The 18820-nt window shown below is 40.2% G+C and overlaps 1 protein-coding gene across 4 annotated transcripts in view; it reads right to left on the bottom strand.

Moving 5' to 3' along the window:
* The window catches only part of myom1b (myomesin 1b), a 34958-nt gene extending 18152 nt beyond the window's left edge, over positions 1–16806 (bottom strand). The window contains exons 1-16 of one of the 4 annotated variants that reach the window (XM_024280639.2): positions 16667–16806; positions 16240–16424; positions 13742–13876; positions 13460–13634; positions 10239–10396; positions 10026–10118; positions 7552–7640; positions 6128–6169; positions 5606–5620; positions 4873–5034; positions 4470–4631; positions 2700–2841; positions 1873–2072; positions 1686–1739; positions 1474–1598; positions 1175–1358 (exon numbers count right to left, since the gene is read on the bottom strand). In XM_024280639.2, the coding sequence (XP_024136407.1) occupies positions 1175–1358; positions 1474–1598; positions 1686–1739; positions 1873–2072; positions 2700–2841; positions 4470–4631; positions 4873–5034; positions 5606–5620; positions 6128–6169; positions 7552–7640; positions 10026–10118; positions 10239–10396; positions 13460–13634; positions 13742–13876; positions 16240–16388 (1885 nt within the window). In that variant the 5' untranslated portion in view covers positions 16389–16424; positions 16667–16806. The remainder of the gene's footprint in view (positions 1–1174; positions 1359–1473; positions 1599–1685; positions 1740–1872; positions 2073–2699; positions 2842–4469; positions 4632–4872; positions 5035–5605; positions 5621–6127; positions 6170–7551; positions 7641–10025; positions 10119–10238; positions 10397–13459; positions 13635–13741; positions 13877–16239; positions 16425–16666) is intronic. The other 3 variants (XM_024280640.2, XM_024280641.2, XM_024280642.2) reach the window with 3 other exon arrangements.
* Between the last annotated feature and the right edge of the window lie 2014 nt (positions 16807–18820).

Raw genomic sequence — 18820 nt, 5'->3', positions numbered from 1 at the left:
GGGCTTGTTCTCGAACTAAACAATCCCTTTCAATTTTCCCGTTGGTAAAAAATAAATAAATAAATATCTGACCCAGGTGATCAGCTTCAGAGATTTCTGGTAGTACATTCACACGTCACAATTCACACATCAAATCCTCTCTTTTGACCCAAGTCAAAGTTTTTCTGGACTTCCTTTGTTGCTACATCATGGAAAACATGGATGATGTTGAGCGAGTAACTTAGGTTTATATGTTTAGGAGAGCTCTACAGAGATGCCAACAAGCACGCCGCTCTGTCTGGATTCACCAGATCATTCAGTCTTTCCTGTTATGGTTTACTTCACTCTTTTAATGGGAGCTCCACCTGGGTTACGTCCATTTTTAAAGTTACTTATTTCTGTCTGTGGCTCAGTTTAAGGATTAACCCAAGAGGGGAAAAATAAAAAAAGCCTGGAGGATCTTTTTTTATTGTCTTCATAAAAATAAGAAAAATATCACAAGCTCACGGAGCTGGAGCAATCACACTCGCTATGATAGCCCCGCAACCGCTCTCCGTCTGCCAGGACCAACCACCGGCAGGCCAGCATTGCGAGCTGGGACAGCCTGGTCAGTGGACCTCGCTAGCTCTGCCGGACCCCAGGCAGCGGAGCTTATTAGCTCGTTATGCTGTCCATTGGGCATACCAGGCACGATCATTCCAAGGCTTTGTGCTGGCGCCTTGTCCAGGGTGCATCACGCCTTCGCCCAAATAGTCTTAGGCAACCCCACAGCCCCAGTGAGTTAAAAAAAAGTGTATGAACGTTCAGGACAAAAATCCTTGCATTGAGTGGCCTTGTTGAATTTTTTTTTCTACTCTTTGATCGAGTACCTGGAAAAACATCACATGGCCAAAGCTCCCTTATTGGTCCTTTATTGGTTGACACACCGTGCCCGATGCCCAAATTGTGCTGCAGGACCTCAGATCGTGACACTGACATAAAAGATGGCCCTGCTGCACAAATCGTGTCCAGTGTGAATGCAGTACAAGAAAAAACAGCAGGATGTTGGCCCTGGAGACACCTCTGATTTTGAAGGTAAACTTTTTGGTGAACTGCTTCCACCAAACTGAGGTTTTGTTAAAACCAAGCCGAAACTGAGCGGACTGTACTATATCTAAAACGGTTTATACAATTGCCGAATTCCATGTCCTCTGACCAAGCTTGTCGCCAACTGTAGTGGCTTCAGTTGGTTCAGAAGGTTCGCCGACACCAGCAGCGTTGCAGCAGCGGACCCGGAAGTGGTAGGATTTTCCCTCTGCGAGATCAAACAAAGCAAAGCGAGGGGATTTTACGGGCAGCTCTGTGTTCACCCTCTGCCAGCTGTCTGTGCCAACGACACACTGTAAAACAAAGAAGAAAGGGTAAAGATGCAATGAGAGAAAGCCAGGACTGGCTCAAGGGTAATTTTGTGTTTCTAAATAGTCTGTATGAAGGGAAAATGTGTTCAAAGTTCACCTTTTCCACATAGTACATGACGCCTTCAAGGCCTTTCTCTCCAGGCGGTTTCCAGCTCAAAACAACATAGTTCTTGGTCGCCTCGGTGACCTGTAGATCCAGAGGTCTGCCAGGAACAACACTCTCTGGAGACCAATTGAAAAAAAGCATTAGGCTCAAAAAGTCAGAGCAAATTTACTTTGACCGACAAAGAAATGAAACTGGTTTTGTACCTGAAGGTTCCTCCTCTGTGACGATGATTTGCCCAGTCCAGGGAGCGGAAGTCCCTGTGGAGAATCAAAAGTGATAATGAACCAAAATTGAGAAAGAGCCTTTGGTCATTTATGTCCATGAATCTCTGTGTGAAAGGGAAATATTATCCTAGGGATGCAGTGACGTCAAACGGCCTGGTCCTTGTACCTCTCATACGAAGGCGATCCGCTGGGTCCATGGCCGCCACCGGCTCAGAGACTCTGGATGGGCGACTCATGCCGCTCTTGTTGACAGCACGTACACGGAAGATGTAAGAGCGCCCCTCCACCAAACCAGTGACGGGGAAACGAGCGAACTTGACCGGAGTGTCATTGCACTGAACCCAGTGATTGGTTCCCACCTCACACCTGTGCAAAAACGTCAAAATAAGCCTTTTACAACACTTACTCTTTATATGTTGTCATTAATTCCAACAGTGTTTCAATTGTTTTTTGAGGGTGTATTCAGACTGAAAAAATCCCTTGGTTCAAACTGAATTCACTTAATTTTGTCTAGATCAAGTCCCGAACCTTGAGTTTGGTCTGTATTCAGACAGCCATCAAGCAGACTTTCCTGTCTTGAACCAAAGCTTGAACATCTCTAAACTTCAACAACACTTACTTTTGCTACTTAGGTATGGTGGAGGCGTGCTGCCAGGCGGTTACTGAGGAGACGCCGAAGAAGGTACGCTGATAACTAAGTGACAATTAGTTTCTGTGTGTCATTTTTAAGCCACTACTCAGTTTACATCCTTTAATGAACGGCTACTGTGGCCATTTTGGTTCAGTTGTTCCACTCCGAGTATGGAGCCTATTCAGCCGGAGCTCAGTCCGATTGGAAACGAACCAAGACCACCACAGGAGAAGGTGGGTCCGAGAGAGGTTCCTGGTCTGAGACCACGGTCCTCTTGTATCTATTCAAACTGAAAACTGGTTCACTTTAAGCAAACCAAATGTGTCCAGTCCGAATACACCCTAAATTAGACACTGACTCACCTGTCCACAAAGTAGCCCACAATGGGGTTTCCTCCATCTATAGCTGGCTGCTTCCAGGAAACAATGATGTAATCCTTGTTGGCATCCAGACAGCGCACATCCAGAGGAGCACCAGGAGCACCTTCCACCTCAGCGTCAGCATCTAAACACATATGGTAAGGACCTCAACGTTAATATTAGCACGGATTTGTGGATGTTTTCATCATTTTCTGTATGCCAGTTTTAATTGTGGGATTAAATCTTTGAAGATCTTTGAGGATAGACTTTGGGAAAAGCCCATGGGGGAACTAATTTGGCTTCATTTGTAAAGACCCACAAATAAGATCTTTTTTGAACTGTGTTTTATCATCTGCTCCTGATTTACAATGACTTGAATAAAAAACCTGCCATTTTAAGCTTAACTTTATTTTACTCTTTTCATCTGAGTGGGTCGTTAAGAGAAAAATGACTGAAAAGGATTTTAACCCTTGTGCTATCTTATGGGGTCCAGATGACCCCCACCTTACTTTGATGTTTGATCCCTCCCATGACAAAGGTGGACAGGATTCTATGTCTGCCACGAACACCAGTGAAGGTAAAACTTCCTTTAAAAGAAGTTTGTAGGGTCCAGATGACCCCACTTTTAATGTAAACATGTCTATGATAGCACAAGAGTTACAACAACTTTTTAACTAAGTAGTCTGGTTATAGTGCTAAGGGTTACAAAATCACTGAAATTACCTAATTTGTTTCTCAGTTAGGATATTCAGAACCCTTGATACAAAAAACCTTCTTAAGCTTTTATTTGACAGATGGGCCACAAGGGGGTGCTATAACAGGGAGCAAGTTTTTTTTTTTCTTTTTTTTTTTCATTTAACTTATTTTACAAGGATAATCAGTTTCTCATTTACAATGATGACCTGATAAGAAGGCCCAGCAGAAGTAAAATGTTGATCCCGGTGAAATTCGTAAATGCGTCTGCTGTTCTTCTTAGTAAAAGTCTCACCACAGCCTAATAAACAAGATCTCTATTCTCCTGTATGATCTCAATGATAAACTGTCAGTATAATGAGCACTTTCCTGATAACTTTAAAATGATGGAATGCAAACCCGACAAAAAATTCCAGGGCTGCTTATTTTACACAGCGGTGCTTGTTAAAGTGACTGTTGGCTAAAAAACAAAGGGGGATTATCCTTTCTGGCTTGCAAAGCTTTCCAGGATGTGCAGTAATGATAGAAATTCAACAGGCTGTTGTTTTTATTTCCATCTGGTATTGACAGCTCTGCACTCACGGCCAGACTCATTCCATCCGACTCATTCCATCGCTGAGCCCTCTAAGAATAGCACGTCTCTAGAAAGGGCTGCGGCGTTTGGTTATGGAGACTTCATCTGACGTCTCCTTTGTTAAGTGACTCTATGTCGCCGAGGGAAAACAACAGGGTCTATTTTCTAGCCTCAACAGAAGACTTCGGTAAGCCTCGAGGGTCAAGGATAGTCTTGACGGAATGCTTTTTTCTGTGCTATCTCGACAGATGCCAGACACTCTCTGCCCAGTGGTGTCTCCATTCGATATATCCTATTTAAAACCCACTCCCTGCCATTCAAACAACAGGGTTATTATCTGGTGCCAGTGCTGCTGTGACCTTCATCTGACAAGACAAAAACAAGGCCGAGCCAATTTGTTCAGACCTATACTGTATGTGGATGTCTCCTAGTTCTAAAAACTACGACATTGAGGGTTAATCAGAAAAAAGTTGTAACGAAGAGACGATCAATAAATATTTTCCTACCTCTGACAAAGACGTAGGCCGAGTAGGTTTCGTATCCGGACTTGGTGATGACTCGCAGGGTGTAAAGCCCCTCATCCTCTTTGTTGAGGTGTGTGAGCGTCAGTGTGGCCCGATCTCCACTCCAGTGCACGTGGGTCCATTTAGATGGGGTCAGTAGTACATCTTTGAAGAGTAGATCATACAAGTTTCTGTAGAGCTTACAAAGATATAGAGCAGGGGTGTCCAAAGTTATTCCTCGAGGGGCGGTCTACTGCCACCGATTACCAGGATCAGGTATATTTGGCCATTAAGGAGCTTCAATGGTGGGTTGGTTGGAAAACATGTAGGACATCAACCCTCGAGGACTGATTTTGGACACCCCTGATATAGAGTTAAAAGGTAGGAAGAGTAAAATTCCACCAACCGTCTCTGTACCACTGGATCTCTGGCTGGTAGCGGTGCAAGGCAGGATAGATTATAACTGTACACCCCAGGCTCATAGTCTCGCCCTCTCTTCCGAACGACACTCCGAACTTATCGACAATGTGTGTCTGAAAGGTGATGCCGTACTCAGAAATTGGGCCATCTAAACACAAAGCAACAAAATCAGAACTTTTGATGTCTTAGTTTACAAAAGAACACTTCAGAAGAGAGAAAAGAGTCAACCCATGAAGCATTGCACTTTAAAAAAATATAAAGTGCACTCGTTTGAATCATCAAAACAATAAAAAACATCAAAAAACAGTCAAAAATATCCTCAGTCCTGACAAAAGAATACAAAAAACATCAATTTGTGGTCATGCATGAACAAAGCAGAAAAATAAAACCGGAACAAAATATCTATTAAAATCTTCATCTAATGTTAGTAATTTCTGAATTTACATAAATAAAAGTTCTGATTAGAATTCAATAAGTGGCAATAAAAGTAATGCATCTGGAAGAATTTTGCAGCAGAAAACCTGTGCAAAAAAATAGATGAAAATGCAAAAGTAGTTGCAGGACAGTTTGTACTTTATCACCTGTTTGGTGAGTCAAACACACTGTTGGATGTTTGCTGTGACATTTCAAAGACCAAAAAAAGTGGACACATGCATGGATGCAAGAGGAAAGAATTCACAAGGAAAGCTTTCAAGTTCATCGGCTTGTGACCCTGTTACCTTCAGCAACGGTCCCTGCATTGTCGCCGAAGCATCAAGGAAACAAAAAAGGTGTTAGTGCGAAAGCACCCGTTGTTCTTCCCGCCCCACCCTTCTCTTCCCATATATAGGAATATTTAAAGGAATTTTGAGAAGAGAATAATAAAATGGGATTTCTAAAAAAAACCAAAATATTTTAGATCGTCTCAGACAAGCAGATATAAAATCCAAAGATAATTGTACGAGTTGATAAGTAATGAATTTTAACAAAATAATTTACAATAACTTGAATGCCAATGTTGCCTTGCTAAAATGTATTAATCCAGGGAGTCGTGTCCTGTATGGTTTACCCTTTTCCCATCCCTCACTTACATTGGAGTCAGGTCTGCAATACAATTGAGCAAATATGTTAATGTAGGGAAATATGTACAACATGGATAGGCATTCTAGAAGGACTGAGAAAAACTGGCTTTGGTTTAGCGGCAGATTGGGGAAAAAAAAGTTAAAGTTTTATTAAAAATATCATAAAATTGACAGGCTTACGTCTGGGTAGAGGCAGAGCTTCATCGACTTCCCCTTTGAACCCTTTGGAGGAAAAACAGCAGTTACTATTAATACTTGCAGCTCACACTCAGGCTTGTATGACAGTCAGGATGGACTGAATGTACAGTATTACTGTCACGTCTGACAGAAAACACACCAAAGTTTTATAGATCAGTGTAAAATTAAAAGCTCTACACTTCAAATGTTAAATACATATACATGTTTATTAAATTAATGTAAGCTGCAGAAGCAGCAGGTAGAAAATGAGGTTCACTTTATTGAATTTTGAGATTCCTTCTAGCATTTTAGCTTCACAAAGGTTTAGACGAAACATCTAGTTTAGCCTTAGTCATTGAAATAATGCAACTTTAGAGGTTTCTCAGAGTTTTTTCAAAATGTGAATTCACAAATGTGACTTGTGTAGGAGATCATTTAGGATTTTTGGATGTTAGAAACCCAGTTACAGTTAGCTAAATGTTTCTCTTTGCTAGCATGCTAACAATATTACTAAATACCATTTAGATTTACCTCAAATGTTTAGTTTTTTGTCAGCCCAGTCTCAGTAAAATGCGTACATATGCCACGATTTTGTAAATACCGTGCATAATATACACCAAAACCGGTTTTTGCGTGCATATAATACGCGCGGTCCTAAACGTGTTAAATATGTTTTCCACGTTTGACACGTCCCCTGGTGGAGGCGTGAGCATCACAGACAGCCCCACAATCGAACAATTTGCTTTTCTAACCCTAACCATAACCGTAATCCTAACCTTAACCTGGAACGCCGTCATTTAGAAAAGAGCCGGAGGATTTCTGACCACGTGATCAAAACGAAACCTAAAAACTCGTGGATATTGTACGCCAGCACAACCCATTCTCTACCATTGCGTATCATATGCACGCAAAAAGTGTGTTTGGCGTATATTATACACGGTATTTCAGAGTGCAAAGTCGTGGAATATGTACGCATTTTACTGCGACCGTGTTGTTTTTTGTAGTTTGTCTCAAGTATTTAGGAATATTTTTGTATTGCAGTTTTTTTCAGAACAATAAGTGTTTCCAGTGTCACATATTTGAGTTATAATGACCCACATTTTGGAGATGCACGAAGCTGCAGATAAGATGGCGGATGGAGCTCCACTCCGTACAGGAAGTGGATTGAATGAAGATCAATTCATGATTTTGGTTGCACCTGGGTGCTCTAGACTTGTTTTTTAAACAAGAAGGAATTATTATAATAATAATAATTATTATTATATAAGCTAAAAAGGGTGTACTGCCTTATTTTACACTACTTTAGCGTTAAAGGTGCATCCTTCCATCAGCAAGTGAGGATAATTTAACCAAATAACCTTTAACAAGAAAAAACTATTTCTGTTCTCTAATAGTTCATAGTGGATTTGACATGTGGGTAAACTTACTTTTGACAACAACAGAGGCGAATGCGGACTGTTCTCCTTGAGAGTTCATAGCAGAGACACGATACTGGGCTGTGTCATCGAAATCACATCTGCAAGAAGCCAAGATCAGCTGATCGGTGACCATGATATGGACATTTTAGCACTCAAGATTCACATGTTTGATGCCCTTCCTCCCAACCTTACCCCCCTCAGCTGTGTGCATAATACTAACTACGAGGGCCTCAACTGTAATGCATTCCAAAAACCCTGCCAGGAATACTTGAGCAATAAATAGACACCATGAGTGATGTCATTTCCATCAGGAGCTGTTGGTCTCTGTACTTGAAAGTATGTTTAGTGTTGTTTCTTTTCAGTGATCTGCTAAATAAACTTATAAAATGATCTCTAGAAATATCAAGCTTTTGGATTGTTAATATACACACAGGTTTAGATTGTTTACTGTTAGTCAGAGAGGAACGCACAATCATATTGACATACTACAAACATCTATGGATCCAAATCGCTCCAGTTAATAAAAACATGAAACAGGTGATTACTACGTTTAAGTCGCCAACTAATATTCTGAAATGTTAAGTCTGATTTAATAGTTATCTTCTGGGATGAACAGAAGCTTAAGAAAAAGTTTGGCATACATTTAAACACTTCCATTTTCTCGACCGCTTTGTCCCTTTCGGGGTCGCGGGGGTGCCGGAGCCTATCCCGGCTACTGAAGGGCGAAGGCGGGGCATTTAAACACTTATCAATGTAAAATGAAAGTCCAATAAACTTTATTTTGACCTTATTTTCTTCAATCAGTACATAAAATATTTTCGATGTTTCCACAAAAGGTAAACAAGAATGCATTGAGAGTAGAATGGGAGTATCAAGCATTGACTGTATAAAGAGAACTGGAGAGAGCAAGTGAGATGTCAACTAACTCCAACTACTACCATTTTCTTATTTTATTGTCATATATTCCTCTATATACCGAAATATGCTTTTATACACACACACATATATATATATATATATATATATATATATATATATATATATATATATAGTTTGACCAGTCATGTGTTGCAATATATTCAAAAATATATGGATAAATGACGGACATAATGAGATATATTTCTCAATATATTGTTAATATATCAATATATATTTTTCTAGTATATTGCAATATATTTTTGTTTCGTAACAGTGGCAGCAGTATATTTTGAGTAGCGCGGCATGATTTGGCCGGCAGACGCAGCATGTCAAGACTACAAAAACCTGAATTATATCAAGGCGCGTCAACCAATCAGGGACTCAGGTTTGGGCTTGTGACGTTTCACTGACTTGATCAGTGGGTAGAAAAAAAAAACAATATGGCTGCTCAATGCAGGGATTTTGGTACTGAACTTATATCCATTTTCTTAAACCACTGGGGCCGCAGGTCTTTGTCTACATTTCCATGGTAACCGCTTTCTGCAATCAGTAATGAGCATGTTGGAAGGCCACACCCCTTCCACTGACAGTGGGCTCAGGAGAATCTATCATTTAAACGCTTCAAACATTTGACGTGAGGCTACCCACTTTCATTGAGGCATCTGATTGGTCAGCTTATAACTGAATAACTTACACTACAGACAAAATATCAAGAGAAAAAAAGTATTATTAGCAATAGCTGGTTTAGTAATAGCAGTTTATTTCTCAATGGAAGTTTACGGGCTATTCGGGACTTCCTATTTCGAACGCAATAATGGTTGGGGTTGCTCAATCCAGTTCTCCATATACAGTCCATTGTGCCAAGAAATGAACGTCCAACTTTCTGATAAGCAGATTGCTTCCACTAATTTAGTAAGCAGCGTGTCCTGTGGAATCAAATCATTTTCTGTGTTCTTTTCAATTTAATTAAACTGTCACATTTGTAAGCGTACAGAAATGACTGATTTAAATTATGACTTTGACACTGATTCAAGGTGGAGTTGGTGGATTAAAGCAATGGTCCCCCAGCATTTTTCTTTTTAGCTTCCAGTTTCTGTTTTCAGCCAAAAGAAACTTTCTAAATACATTTGTTTTTTGTGAGCTTTGCTAGCTTGGAGGTTTCAATTTAGAGGTCGCTTTAAGAACGTAGTGGATGTATTTTCCTAACCAAGCGACTTGACGTGCGTCAGGAATGAGCCGGATGCAGTGGAGAGAAATGAGTAGTTTTCCAAAATCTTGACTCCGGATTCCTCCCACGGTCCAAAAACATGCTTCATTGGTTAATTGATTAATCTTAAATTTCCCACTGGTATGTGTGAAAATTTATCTTTATGTTGGACAATCCCACCTTCATCGTTCAGTAGTAGTTGACCCGAAAAACCCAAAAAGCGGGTTGAGAAAATGAATGGATTGATAGATTAGTCCAAGGTGTTAAAAATTCAACATCTATGTCCCATAATTATCTTCCTTGTATCTAAAATAATATATTAGGATGAGAATTTGAGTTTTGTTGCTTGCATACTAACTTGTTGATCTCCAGTGAGTGCACGTTGTATCTGCTCTCAAGTTTATATTTGCCAGGGGAAGTAATGGGGTCAATGGCCACATTGTTTTTGTACCTTAAAGAAAAAGAAACACAGTTAAAAACTGTAAAATAATAATAATAATAAAAGCATTGAGGCTGGTGTTGACAGGACAGAATGGAAATGTCTGAGATCATGTTTTCACCGAAGCCCTACCAGATGACCCTGGGGTCCGGCCAGCCGCTGACGGTGCAGTGCAGCCGCACACACTGCTTCTCCCACACAGTGTGGGAGCGGGGTTTGATCACAAACTCTGGGGGGTGCATCAGGCTGTCTTCGTTCATGCGCTTGAAGTGTTCCTCGTGCTCATGGATCTATAGATAGAACAGGATGAATCTCAAGCTCGTTTCGTCTTTGCTTTTCAAGCAAATGAAAGTATTCTCCATGAGTTTTGCAAGAAAGCAAATCACAATGCACACTTGCATCAAAGACAAATATTGGCAAAATTTTGCATAATCTTAGCTATATTTTCATGCACATGCAAGACGCTGTGAATTTGGGATATTTCATTAAAGTCCCACAACTATCTAAGGAGAATAGAGCTCATACTATGACCACACCACTGGGACACAACTTCCTTGTGTCTTAAGAAAGACGATCCCCTGAAGAATTTGTCACTCTCCAGAGGAGCCGTCTGGTAGAGTGGAGACAGATGATTGCAGTGGGGGTGTAACTTTGGTTACTTTAATGTTCACTAAATGACGGGATGCTACTTCACATAATCACCCACAGGCATAAATAACTCCCTTGGGTCAAGAGTGGTAATAAAAGTAATTTATCCACAGGCGGTTGACATTCCCAAGTGTTTGCTGTGGTCAGTTGAATTTCGATGGTAGCAGCACAAATATAAATAAGGTGTAAATCCAGGTATACAGATTAAAATCGGTTTTCTATTAATTTGCTGAGGTTTCGCACTTATAAAATACATTTTTAGGCTCACAGATGAAGTAAAGATCGTATTGCTGGTTTGTATCATGAGCCTTAGATGTCTCATTACTGTATTTTATGATGCACAAAGCTTGCCCTTGCTGTAAAAATACCAGAACTTCTGTATTTGTGAGGCTGTGATGGTTACTTTTTTAGATTTGTCATGCCCCCCCAAAATATTGAAGTATATACTAATCTTGAGAAACCCACAATATTATAAAGCACACAATTGATTTTCTTTAAGACCTGGGTTACCACAGTCTACTTAACCGGGACCCTGCGACTATAGCTATGTCCAAGTTCCATCACCATATAGTGCACTTTAAGGTGCATTTGGCATTTTTTAGTTGTAGAAGTTTCCCAGAATTCTTTGAAAAAAAAAACAAAGTGCATCCATGGTCACTAGATTGGGGAATATAAACCATAATGCATTGCATTTGAACCATTTTTGCGAAAATGTATTTTTTTGATAAAACATCAACATTTTCATCATCAGAATACGTAGATTTAGAGATAGTCATCATAAAATGCTTGCATATATTAGGTGGAATTAAAAAAAACAATAGTGAGCATGGTGTCTGAATTGCTTTTAAAATCCAAGGCACTAGATAGTCCCGCCCTATAGTTTTTAGCAGTTAGGGATAGGAAGGGAATTTGTGCATATCCAAAGTGTGTAACAAGTTAGCTTAAATATTAGCTTGGCTCTTAAAGTCCCACTCTAACTATATTTTTTCTATTGTAAAATTGCTTCCAGTGATCTTTTAACTATGATTCTGCAGTTTTTAGTCCAAATCAAAAAGCTTCCCAGCCAGCAAGGCCAAGTGGGCCCCATATGGTTTAAAAGTGGGCAGAAAATCTGGGCCCAAATTGGGTTTGCCCCCATTAGCTTAAGTGGTCTCTCAGTGGGTAGCAAGCTCCACTGCCCAGGTTCTGGCAAACCAAGTGGGCGCCACCACCCAGGGGCCAGCAGAGCTAACGGGGTTACCACCAGGCTGCCTGTACCTGGGCAGCAGAGCCAATGTGGGCAAATACAGGTGGATCCACCACAGAAAATGGGGACAAACTCTTTCGGGGCTCACATTTTCTAAACCATATGGGGCCCACTTGGCCTTGCTAGCTGGGCTGTGATATTTTTAAGAACATATTTTCTGCAAATCGGGAGGAGCTCATTGGAAACTTGTCTCTGGGTTGTGTGCAGGACTGTCGGTGTGGAAGTTAGCCTACGTTAAAATACCAGCACTCCTTTGTTTACACTCTCTCCCATTAGTTTACAGCTCCTCTTAACCACAAGCCAGCAAGGCCAGTAAGGGCCCACATGGTTTAAAATCGGGCAAGAAATTTGGGCCCCCAAAAGGGTTTCTGCCGTTTCCTTGGTGGCCCCACCTGTGTTTTCCCACATTGACTCCGCTGCCCAGGTATTGGCAGCCTGGCGACAACCATGCTAACTCCGCCGGCCCCTTCGGCGGTGTCGCCCACCTGCCTTACCAGACCCTTGGCAGCGGAATTTGCTACCCACTGAGTGACTACTTCAGCTAATGTGGACAAACACAGGGGGGGTCACCACAGAAACCGTGGATAAATGGTAAATAGTTTATACTTGTATAGCACTTTTCTACCTTCCTCGAAGACCCCAAACCGTTTAGAGTCCCTGACCCATTCCCCATTCACACACACATGCGCACACTGGTGGTGGCTAGGCTGCCGAACACTGGCACCAACCTTCCACTAGGGGCAATTTGGGGTTCAGTACGTTGCCCAAGGACAAACCCAATTGGGGCCCTTCTTTTCTGCCTGCTTTTTCTAAACCATATGGGCTCACTTGGCCTTGATGGCTGGGTTTTTAGGACATCAGGAGTAGCTCTTCAGAAATTCGCCTCTGGGATGTGGGCTGGACTGTTGGCACAGAAGTAAGCCTACATTAAAATCCCAATATCTTTTTTTTTTTTTGCACTTTTTTTCCATTAGCTTACAGCTCCTCACAACCCCAAGCTAGCATTAGAGTATCAAAAAGAACAGCGAGCAGCAGCGTGATGGAGAACAAAGACATTAATGGATCTATTTGTCTCCAAGAAGATACAACAAAATTGGAGCGAAGAAGAGAGACTTTGGCATGCTGCAACACAAACTCAAGCTTTTTTAAATAAAGAAATACTCAGAAATGCAGTTTTAATCTTAAGTTATTTTATATATGTCCTCCATTATGGAAAAAAAATACTACAAGAACGTGTTAAAAACACCAGAAACACAATTTTCATGGGAGTGGGTCTTTAAAGCTGTTGTGGAAGTTCAGGTTCTTGAACTAAAATGTTCCCTTGTGATCCTAAATTTGGGTCGTCACATGAGATCCTGTTTTTAGTGGTTTCATGAACAAGAGGTAACACAATTCTACAATCAAAATAAAATCTTTGAATTAATGTATTGACACCCTTTGTGAGAACTCTGCCACTGACCCTTTTGTTCAGAGAGATGCGCTCAGCCGACTCACGCATGGCCTCCTTCCTGGAGATCACCTCTGACCTCTCCATCTCCAGACCTTTGGTGAACAAATTCCTGCGTGCCATGTACCCAGCAGTTTCTCTCACTCTGGTTTCCTCTGTATCTGACATTCCTGACGTAAACTCTTGGCTATTGCCGTCGGCGGAGCGGATTGAGGCAGGAATACATTGAAAGAGTAAAGAATAGTGTTAGAAGGGAAACACCTTCTTGCAGAACATTCTTGCAACTCTTTTTACCTGCCTCTGAAGATCGGCACTACATAGCCGATGATTTGATTCTCTTTGTCCACAGCCAAATAAGATGGCTTTGATCTCTTGGGGACCGGGCTTAATTTGATTTCCTCCAATCCAGAGTGTGAAGACACGTTTAGTCTGAGACATACAGACATACACCATCAGTCTGGCCAACAGCCAAACACAGCATGAAGATGGATGGAGGCACGACCAGGGGTTGATTAGTTTTAGATTAAATGGTGAGGATGGCAATGGTTTAGTTTGGACATTAACATATTTAAACAGAGAGGGTGCACAAGTTCTGAGCTTTAAAGTAACACTACAGAGACAGAAGTTTCAATGACAACTTTAAACGGATCAACTCCCGGGTGGACGTTATCGGTTTGAGATAACCAAAACGTGATGATGGAGAAGAGGCAGGCCATAGAGGCCCTTATTTTTCCAGTATCTATTTGGGTCAGTCATGCAGCCCAGTTAAATTTGACTGTTTATATTCAGTTGACCTGCTTGGACAAAGAGGTGAACTTTGATGAGACACAGTCCAAATAAAACGAAGCAAATAAATGGTAAGAAGAGGCAGTTTGATGATCCTGATGACTCTTTCCCATGATATATGTTTCAAAATAAAAGCCTGATCAGAATAAAAATGCTTTATATAAACATAGTTTGACCCAATCAGACACATTTGGATCAAATTTCCTTCTAATTGAAGTAGGTGGGTTGTGCCGATTGTTGAACCAATTGTGGTGCATGTAAACATTTATTCTTATTGTGGGTTATTACTCCAATAACTTTTATATATTTGGACACATTTTAAGGATTTTAAGTCCACTTTATGGTTAAAAACTACAGTAAGGGTCATTTAATTAGCTTAGATGAACCACAAACGCTAAAATAAACTCTATTTTTGCCTTTTTTATCACAACACTACTTACTGCTACATTTGCTGCATTGAGATGATCCTGTGTGACACAGGGTGTCTTTTATTTTGAAAGGAAGTCATAAACTTCTGTCAAAAGTTTAAAACTATTCCATGGTTTGAAAAAAAGGCTGTTTTCCCTTTTATTTATGCCAAAAAAGTAACAATTTAATTCATATTTATCATTTATCAATAGCGAAAAGGTGTGTGCTCCGGAGGAGGCTTTGGAGAATGGAAACCATGTCTCAAATAAGAGCAGCAGAACGGTGGAGCTCCGTATAAAATGAAATAACGCTCATAAGATTGTCTCGCTCCATATCAACCGCAGCCGTGTTTGTTTACATCAGAACTTTGCCACTTCTTCCTTTTCTACAGCCGTTATTTTAGATAATTCTGCTCATGTCAAAATGATTTATTCCAGTTTGATTCTAATCATATTTTTCATCAAATTAAAGACATTTTGCACATGCTTTTGACTGCATTTGAGAACTGGACTGAGTGACCCCTCCCTCTGGTGATCCAAACAGGAAGTACTGGCTCCACAAAGCCAAAAGCCCATAGACTTCTAAAGAGAAATAAACAGCTTTTTCTCACTCATTATAATTGTCAGCATTTGTTATTATGCAACCTTTTTTGAGCCTCCTTTCAAGTAGTCGGGGTGTGGACTTCAAACAAGCTCTCCCCTGATTGGTGAGAGTGGTTGCCATAGAAACATTGACTCGGACAGACTTGGACCAATCACTGCTTACTAACGATTTCTGGTTCCAACATGACAACGTCCATTTTGTTAAAAAATAGTGACTGAATTGACTTTGTTTGTTTGGATCCTGAAGTAAGCTATTTATATGGGTGACATCACACTTGCTCAGCCCAGTTCTCTTACACAGTCATTGTTCTTTTCTCATAAAAACAACATTCTTAGGCTAAAGAGTCACCCTGACAATTATGCACGCATAAATGTCCAAGAAATTAAACAAATTGGAAGGTTTTCATCCCAACACGTCTATAGATTTCTCTGTGTTTGAACTACACACCACTAAGAACTGTCATGTCAAATCAAACTTGATTTTTAAAAGTCTCTGTTTTAAAAAAATATCACAATTTTACCAGCCGATTCCAATCAAAATGTGCCTCAGAATCACATTTTAATCCACAATTTCTAGTTAAGTGAACAACCAGTTTCCACAACAAATACAGAAAGAAATCCACAAGGAATAAATTGACATACAGCTTCAAATGAGAATCTAAAAAGTTACTTGGTGATTAAAACTTTAAATATGAAGACTTGTGCATAAAAAAACAAACATGGCGTCTTTCAGGCAACATGCACCACAGGTTAGAGGTGAGATTTAAGGAGGTTTCCGGTTAACCTGTATGAGGGCTGATCAAAGTCAGAAGAAATCAGGAGGGGAGGAAAGATGGTTACTTGGTGTCAAGGAAAGACGATCCCAAAGCTGTGACAGGGAAGGGATCCGACAAGGGGAATGGAGGTGAACCTGATCAGCCGGGATGGGGGACGGACGGCAGAGGTATTAGAAAGGTGTCCTGGGGCAAAGAAGTGGTCCATTCTCCTTGTCCTTACCCCCTGGTCCTGGTGGAGGAGATGCTGCTTCCAGCAGAATATCTGCTGCTGGATTTGTAGTGGCTCATTTTAGCCTCTGCCTCCGTGCTGCGATAGCCACGGTCGTAGTGGCGATGGTGCTTCTGGTAGAACGGTATAGACCCAGACATGTTTCAGGCTGCTCCTTCACCTCCCTCTGGCTTTTCCTTCATGTTAGTATTCAAGATTGGACTTTATATGCAGGGAGTAACCACATTGATTCAATAAGATGCTTTCACTTACTGATGCTGCTCCAAGAAATGAAAAATAAACTGCTCTGATGCTACTCAGTCACCATTTGATCAAATCAAGCATCAAAACATTCAAGACATACAGTCAGGCACTTTCTCAGCATGCTATATGCAACATCCAGAACCTTGCAAATCCCACAATCCCTCTGCACTCTTACCCCGGACAAATTCCCTCAAGTTCCAAGCTTCAAAGCAAAATTCTGTCCAGTTCCGCTTTTACAGCCTGATATCCCAGCAAACCTACAGACAGGTGTGTACGGAGCTGTGGTCTACCCAACAAAAATAATGCTGGCACTGGCCACACTGTCCAAGCAGCAGTCACAGCCTTTTATGGTGAGGGTGGGGATAAATATAGCTGAGAGAAAACTGGTGGGGGTCAGGTTAATTCCTGTAGTGCAATGCATTAATGAGTGAAGGTCTTCGGGGCAACAATCAAAGCAGCCAGAGGAGGAAACAAACACAAGATGACTTAAGTAAAAAAAAATCTTTAAGGGTATTTTACTATTTTTTTATATCTTGTGACTCTTTACCCCTCCTCTCTGGAAGAAAATAATCAAAATAGTTTTAGAAAGTACCTGTAAAATAAAAAACTTTAACAGCTGGATGGCTGTGTGTACAATTAGTTGAATCCAGTGTGGGTTCTTAGACAGGACACATTGACTGTATATAGAGAACTGGACTGAACAACTGTGACATCACCCATAGAAGATTCCTTACCTGCGGCTCCAACAAAATTTTTAAAATTCAGTCGTCATTTTTCTGTGTCGCCATGTTGGAGCCAGACAACATTTTCACAAATGTGCAAAACTTTATCAACTTCTAGAAATGTCGAAAAAAATATTTTGAAATTACACTGTTTCCATTAAATTATAATTATGCGAATAAGCAGAAACCAACTCACGCGATAAGTCATTCAAAAACACGGAGATGGATGTGAACAACACGTTGATTTATAACAGATACATTCAAATTTCTTCCTGGGTACTAGCACTCATCGTCATCTATCAAAGGAGACGTCAGCGTCTTATTCATGGCGTGGAGTGATGGTGCGCGGATGTTGGTCATGTGACTCATTTAATTAAAAAAAACTGCTTCCATCGTGCGAAATATGTTCATTACGATACCACCTCCTCCAAGCACAAAAACTCATTTTGATGAATACAGATTTTTTCGAATTTGTCGTGTTTCTATTAGGAGAATTTATTCAATTTTCACAATTTCATAGTCAAAGGAAATGCAGCTGATTGGTCCAAGTCTGTCTGAATCAATGTTTCTATGGCAGTTACTGCTGAAAACATTAGTAAGCTTGTTCAAAGTCCACCCTCCTTCTACTGACAGCAAATCAGGAAAATCTGTCTGAGATGGGGAGCCAGTGGGCACCACATGCTTTTAATGAGGTATCTGATTGGTCAGTTAATAGCTTGCATAACTTGCAATTAAAAAAAATATTCTCAAGAACATGTTAATAAAAATGTATCAGTGCAGGAATAATTAGTTTGACAAATAGAATGACTGAGTAACAGCTTTTTATTTCTCAGTAGAAGTCTAAGGGATTTTGAGGTCCAGTTCTCTATATACAGTCAATGGGAAAAAACCTACTACTTAACTATTCACTCATACCAAGTCTGGGTCTCCCTGTGGCTGTCTCCAGCCCGGATAAAGTACAGGGGTGTATCAGGAATGCATACAAATCAAATGTGTTAATCAGTGAAAGCTCAGTAAGCACAACTGGATATGAGGAATACCGGATTATAAGACGAATTTTCTCATTTTGAACACATTTTGAGGATATTAAAAAAATACAGTAAGGATCATTTAATTAGGTCTGGTTAGTTATATTTACATATTTCTAGTTGAGATGCACCCCAAATGCTAAAATAAATGTTTTCTGTTTTTGTTTTTAATCACTGTTGCCATCACACTACCTACTACTACATTGAGACGATCCTGTGTAAAACAGGATGTCTTTTACTTTGAAAGGAAGTCATGTAAACCTCAGTTAAAACTATATCGTATTTTGAAAAAAAATGCAATTTTCTCCTTCTATTTGTGTTTTGCTTATGTCAACAAAACAACTTAATTTATATTTATCATATAAGTAAAATTAACATGAATACAAATCATTGTCTTTTATTTCTAAAGGGTGAAATAAAACTTTGTGGCTCCAACTAGTTTGTTGTCAATGAGAAATTGACCCAAAATACCATAATTATTTGTATTATTCATAAAATACATATTGTATTTTCAGATTTATTTTTAATTTTGGAAATGTGTCACGTTTTTAATGGAAAAACATATATATATACTTTTAT

This window comes from Oryzias melastigma, linkage group LG20 (genome assembly GCF_002922805.2).
Source record: "Oryzias melastigma strain HK-1 linkage group LG20, ASM292280v2, whole genome shotgun sequence".
Taxonomy (NCBI): domain Eukaryota; kingdom Metazoa; phylum Chordata; class Actinopteri; order Beloniformes; family Adrianichthyidae; genus Oryzias; species Oryzias melastigma.
Note: the sequence above shows the minus strand (reverse complement) of the source record. Positions and strands in the feature narration are given on the sequence as shown.